At 29.3% G+C, this 6615-nt stretch overlaps 1 protein-coding gene across 1 annotated transcript in view; it reads left to right on the plus strand.

Annotated features, from left to right (window-relative positions):
- The window catches only part of LOC127291641 (putative uncharacterized protein DDB_G0282133), a 41477-nt gene extending 35648 nt beyond the window's left edge, over nucleotides 1-5829 (plus strand). Inside the window, exons 19-22 of the mRNA XM_051320842.1 lie at nucleotides 169-216; nucleotides 378-431; nucleotides 2585-2674; nucleotides 4304-5829. Of these exons, the coding sequence (XP_051176799.1) occupies nucleotides 169-216; nucleotides 378-431; nucleotides 2585-2674; nucleotides 4304-5829 (1718 nt within the window). The remainder of the gene's footprint in view (nucleotides 1-168; nucleotides 217-377; nucleotides 432-2584; nucleotides 2675-4303) is intronic.
- Nucleotides 5830-6615: the final 786 nt, after the last annotated feature.

Here is a 6615-nt window from a genome sequence, read left to right on the forward strand (position 1 = left end):
GAATTGATGAAAAGAGGAAATTTTCCGAATTAAAAGGAAATAAAATTTTAAATTCCATTCAATTCCACCCTTGTTGTTGGGTACATATGCGACGAACTACTACTACCTATTAAATAATGAAAATACTACTTTTCATAGTTGAAAATAATTTACATTACTTCTTTACAGCACCTGGAGACTCAGAAATTTCGAAAAATATAAATCAAGACTTAAGTGGTAATTAATTTTTTATTATATATATGACAGAAAAGATAAATAAAATAAGGTTTTGATAAAACTCTAGTTATATAACTAATTTAACCTCACAATGAGATTAAATAAGTTATATAACTAATGTGTGTTTTCTCTTTATTCAAATGATTTTTGTAATATTATAGATTCTCAAAACTCACAATCAGATAATGACGGAAGTTTTAAGCTCGTATTAGATGGTAATAAAATTTTTATTATATTTTAAAGATTTGAGTGTTATACCAAATAGTTTTATGTAATGAATAAACATAAGAAGATATGAATGCAATATCGAGTTATAGATTACTTTTGTGTATCACTTGAATACTAAAAATTTATTTCTTTAGTGCAAATTAACAAAATGAAAAGTACTGATACAGTGCAGAAAAAATTAGTTTATACTGTTGTTTCTATTCTATACTGACCTATAACATTATCTATATCTAGAAAAACATTTCAGTCAAACTTTTTTTTCTTGAAGATCACCTAGGTAAATCACTAGTACCAAAGAGTAGCGTATATTTTAACAATTTTTTTTCTGTGACTAATTAAATAAAAAAATTTTGTTGGTATTAGTTTGTATAGTTTTTTTATACCCTTTTGATTGGTTGATGCGCATATTAAAAAAATGTATTTAACATTAGAATATGATATTAACAAACTGTTATTCTTAAATCCTTATAACTGTGATAAAAAATAATGGATTTCAAATTATACAGTAGGCGACATTAAGTTATACATTACGAAACATTAAGTCACATGAACTACATAATGTAATAATTATTATTGAAGCCTTGAATGACAAAAGGGGTCAAGTGCCAATTTTTTCAAAATAAAAATTTTTTTTATTAAAAAATCAAGTAAATTTATTTACACATTTCTGTAAAAAGGTTTTGATTTTTACTGCTTTTTACTTAAAACAATTATGAAAATCAATAATTTTATTATAATAATAATTAAAGCACCTAATTTTTATTTTTTTAAAATCTTTATTAATATAATAATATAATATTTTATATTGTACATCATACTAGTATTGTACCAGTACAATAACAGTACGTTATACTAAGTCACAAAAGTTTTCAGTACGTCGTACTCGTATTCTACCGATATTGCATACCGGTACGCCGTACTAGTACAGTACCTGGTACCGTGCGAAGGTACATGGCTGGTACAGTACCAGTACGCCTAGTACGCTGTACTAGTATTATACTCCCGAGGCGAAATTTAAGGTCTACTTTACAAGGAGTAAAGTAGGGTTAAACAGACCCTCTTTAGCTTCCTCAACCAGTCGCAAATTTCCCTTTCTTCCACGTTTGGATTCAAAGGAGGGTCTAGGGGAGTCTACAAGATCTAAAAGAGGGCCTGTTTAGGTTCTAAGGGAAGCTAAAGAGGATTTAAATTTCGCCTCGGGCTACTACCGTACTAGTACATGTGTTATCTGGGTATATATATATATAATTTTTGGTTGGAAAAACTCACAAAAACTAAATTTAAACGACTTAAAATTATTGGCTGGTCAAATTCTTTTGCCATGATTGCCTCGACGGTTGACAAAACTAAAGATAAAAAAAAGTTTAAAAGTTCACAAATTATTGTTTTTGATAATACTTATTAATATTATGTGGGTAAATTATTATTTTTATTTTGTTCTGCTTCAAAATTATTATTTTTTTCAGTCACAACTTATCAACTCGATTTTGTATTTATATTCCCATGTCAACGTAGCGTAATGGGCAGCGTGTTTGGCTGTAGAGCGTTAGGTTAGGGGGTCTTATCCTAGCGAGCATTAGATATTTTCGAAAATGTATGTAGACAATAGCAGTTAATTATAATAGGTAGAAGTATATGTGAAGTCTCCGATAATAAATAATGTGATAATTGTATAAATAATTAGATTTTTTAATTTTCTTAATGTTGATACTACTACCTATTTAAAGTTTGTCGGACTTTATGATGAGTTGTCGGACCAACCATCCTCATCAATGGACGGTGAACCGTTATCATTTGTATAGTTTGCTCAACCATCGGCAGATTAAGTTGGGCCAACTATTAATTTTAAAGTTGGACAAACTTTGGAAATTATGGTTGTCATAACAGTATTAAGAAATTCAATTAGAAACATATAATTTTCATAGAAAAAATTAAAATTGACACCAACATTTTAAAAGAAGTTAAGATCATTCAAAACATCAAATATTTAAAAATATTAACGATTCACAACTTGTGAACGGCTTAAAAAATATTAATAAAAATTATGAATCTACTTTTCCAAGAGTAAAAAAATAAAATCAGAATTAAATCAAAAATATTGAAGCTCTATTTTAATCATAAATAATTTCATTTATTACAGCCTCTCAAGACCAAGATTATGTTGAAAATAATATAAATATGCCTAGCAGTAATAAATCTAACAAAGAAATAAACGTTGATCTAAGAAATGGTAATTAAATTTATATTACAAATACTTTTAATTATATAAAATTATATCATTGCCAAATATTATTTAAAGTTTGTTGAGCATAAATTATGATCTTCCATAAAGTTTACAATATCACAAAATAATATACATTTGACGCATCGCGAAGAAAGGGGCCTAAGAGACAAATCACTTTAAGGTTATGTTTGAGTCAGTTTTACATTAATATAACTCTTTTTCTTAATTGCGTAATAGTAAAATTGTAAACATAATATGAAATTTATTGACTCTTAAATCCTTACTGTTAATTCCCATATGAGATCCTATATAAGATCGCTTATGGTTTCTTATATGAGATTCTATACGAAATCCTATAAGGACATCTCGTAAGGAGAAAATCATCAGTGTCCATATAGGATCCCATATGAGATAGGAATTTGAATAATAAAATTTGTGAATATCTCAAAAACGGTAAGAGGTACGCAAAATCGGACAAAATTTTGAGTTCATTTTATATAAAGCAAAATTATTTTATGTTTAAAACCTAAAATATGTCCTAAATATACCTAAAATAGTTTTTAAATAACTACTACATATTCCCATGTGGGTTCCTATGTGAGATCTCATATAGAATTCTATATGGACACTCATGAAATTTTTCTCATGACTTTCCATATAGGATTCTCGTAAGATCTCATGTAGTATCTCATATGAGAAAACTCATATGATCTTATACGGGATCTCATACGGGAATTTACAATAGGGATCCTTTTCTTCACAACGCGTCAAATACATAAGTATATAAACAAAGGCAGTAAATAGTTTTGATTTATTTATATTCATAAATTCTTTTGTCAAAATTTTTGTCGCAGTTTAAATATGTTGACATTTGTTTACATTTTTTAACCAAAAGAACAAATATTTTTTTCTCAATCAACTATGTATATCATAATAACATGTCGGTTAACATATTTTTTATGATTACAAAGTTGAAATCAGATTTTTAAAATTTTAAATGGCGGGTTTCAAGTTAAATTTTAAAAATTCAACATGACAGATTCAATATGGCGGACAAAAAATATAAATCAAACAGAATGACATATTGGAGCCGCCATTTGAATTTCTAATATCTGACTTCGTATTTGAAATCAGAGACCCCAAAGACCCCCTAGTAACAATAACAACTTTTATAAATGGTGAAAACAATAAGTTTTTTTTCCATATGGAAACATGTTATATGAGATCCTGATCAATTGTCCGAATGTATGTATGTGTGTGTGAATCCTTCTTTCGTCCGCCATTTTTAATATTAAAAATCTGACTTCATATTCGTAATCAGCGACCTCAAGAACTTCCGAGTTTCAAGCAAATGCTATTAAGTTTTAATTTTTCCCGACATATTTTATTGGACATTTTGAAATTTGACGTGTTAGAGAAAATCTAACGACAGATTCGAATTCAACGTAAAAAAAGTTCGTTAAGAAATGTTCTTACTTTCCCGGGTCCAAAAGTTGACCCAAATTTGTTTTGCTGTGTAATTTGTCAATCAGTTAATATACTCTTTTATAGTTAAACAAATTGGCATATTGCAAATTGACCATAAACCATTTATACTGTTTTTTGTTAAAAATGATTTAATTTAAATTATTGTAGAGACTCGTGCCTCAGAAATTCAAAAAATCGAAGAATTAATTAAGTCAAAAATTAAGGAACCAATTGTCATTGAAATTCCAACGCCTACGTTAAATCAATCATCATCTCTACCTTTATCACTTTTATTCCAATCTGCAAACAATCCAAATGCACCATCAACGGCATCAAGAAAAACAACAGAACTGTCCTCATCACCCCCAAATTCATCTAAGGATTTAGACACAAACAATCCAAATGCAACATCAGCAGCAACAAAAAAAACAACAGAACTGTCCTCTTCACCCCCAAATTCATCTAAGGATTTAGACACAAACAATCCAAATGCAACATCAGCAGCAACAAAAAAAACAACAGAACTGTCCTCTTCACCCCCAAATTCATCTAAGGATTTAGAGATTAATTTCAAAACTGAAAATTCAAAAGACAGAAGAACTATGCGTTCACAACTTTTCAAACTTTTAAAGAATTTTAATGATGAGCGTAACTATTCAAAGTGTTTGTTTTGCTCTACATGCATTTCTGACTGCCTTCATTCAAATGAAAATTCGCTTCTAAATTCAAAAAAACAGTTACGTAATCCTTCAAGAACTTCATCTAAATCTAAAAGTTCATTCCGGTCATCTCACGGCTCGCCAAAAGATTCAAAACGACATTTAAATTTTCATGAATCTACTTCTCATCATTCACGATCAGCTCATTTACCAAATCATTTCAAGACTAGAACAAATTTGCATAATTATCCAAACCATGCATCAAATACACAAAATTTGTCACGGTCACCTCGCCAATCACGAAAAGATTCAAAACATTTTCATGAAACAACATCTCATCGTTCTCGATCACCTCATTTCAAGATAAGAACAAATTCGTATAATCATCCAAATCATTCATCTATCCCACAAGATTTTTCCCGGTCACGACACCACTCAAGAAGAAACTCAAAACATTTTCATGAAACAACAGCTCATCGTTCTCGATCTCCCTATTTTCAAAATTATTTTAAGACAACAAATTCAACTACTCTTTCAAATAATGTTTCAAACCCACAAAAGTCTCGGTCATCTCACCACTCACCAAGAAATTCCAAACAACATTCAAATTTTAATAAAACAACATCTCATCATTCTCGATCACCTAATTTGAAGACTAAAACAAATTCGCATAACTATCCAAATCATTCATCTAACACACAAGATTTATCACGGTCACCTTGCCATTCACGAAGAGACTCCAAACATTTTCATAAAACAACATCTCATCGTCCTCGATCACCCCATTTCAAGACTAGAACAAATTCTCATATTCATCCAAATCATTCAGCCAGCCCACAACATTTGTCCCGGTCATCACACCATTCACGAAGAGACTCAAAACATTTTCATAAAACCACATCATATCGTTCTCGATCACCTTATGTGCAAAATCATTTGAAGACAACAAATTCAATTAATCTTTTAAATAAAAATTCTTCAAACTCACAAAAAAGATTCTTTAAAAGTGTCGGGAGTTCGACGCCACTCACCTAGAAAAAATAAAGGTGAATTGATTAATATTCAATTTTTTAAAAGAATTTAATTGTTTTAAGACATTCTTATGTTCTTTAATTAGTTTAATAATAAAGTTAAAAAATTGAGTTAATAAGTTACAATCGAAAAAATGTTTTAAAATACTGAAATTTGTTTACAGTGTTAACTTAATTTTTTACTCAGATGTAGTTATGCAGAAATATTATTTGGATTTAAAATTAAAATTTTGCATTCGAAACGTATTATTCATTATAAAGTAATAAAAAAATAAGGACTTTGCACAACGATCAATCCAAGAATTATAATCATTCATTGAACGGTCCGTCCGTCCTATCGACGAGAATCGTCGCGATTTCATCATAGGGATCATGCAGGGATCAACTATTAACTGTAGCTGTAGGTGGCGTATTCTAAAAGGTACTTTTTTGATGCACTTAAATCCGGACAACCATTAATATATAAATTCAAATTCAAACGGGAATCTCTTCATAAAGGTTTATTCTAGACAATAAACCTAAAAACTCGGAAAAGTGCGAGTGTAACTCGCACTGAAATAGAGGGTTCTGTACTATTTTATGTTTTGGAAACTTTAAACTCGTTTTTCTCGAATACACATTTTTTTCTAAAATTATCATTTCTCTTTAAAAATTTGATAAAATGAATCATCAACTCCAATCGTGATTCCCTTTTTCTTCCTGTAATTTTCACATAAAAATACATTTGTAAAATAAATATAAACTGTCTGGGTTGAATATTGTGAACGTTAGGGGGATTAAACACTTTTTT

The sequence above is a fragment of the Leptopilina boulardi genome, unplaced genomic scaffold (genome assembly GCF_019393585.1).
Source record: "Leptopilina boulardi isolate dan_hultmark-lab unplaced genomic scaffold, ZJU_Lbou_2.1 LbouV2_149, whole genome shotgun sequence".
Classification (NCBI taxonomy): domain Eukaryota; kingdom Metazoa; phylum Arthropoda; class Insecta; order Hymenoptera; family Figitidae; genus Leptopilina; species Leptopilina boulardi.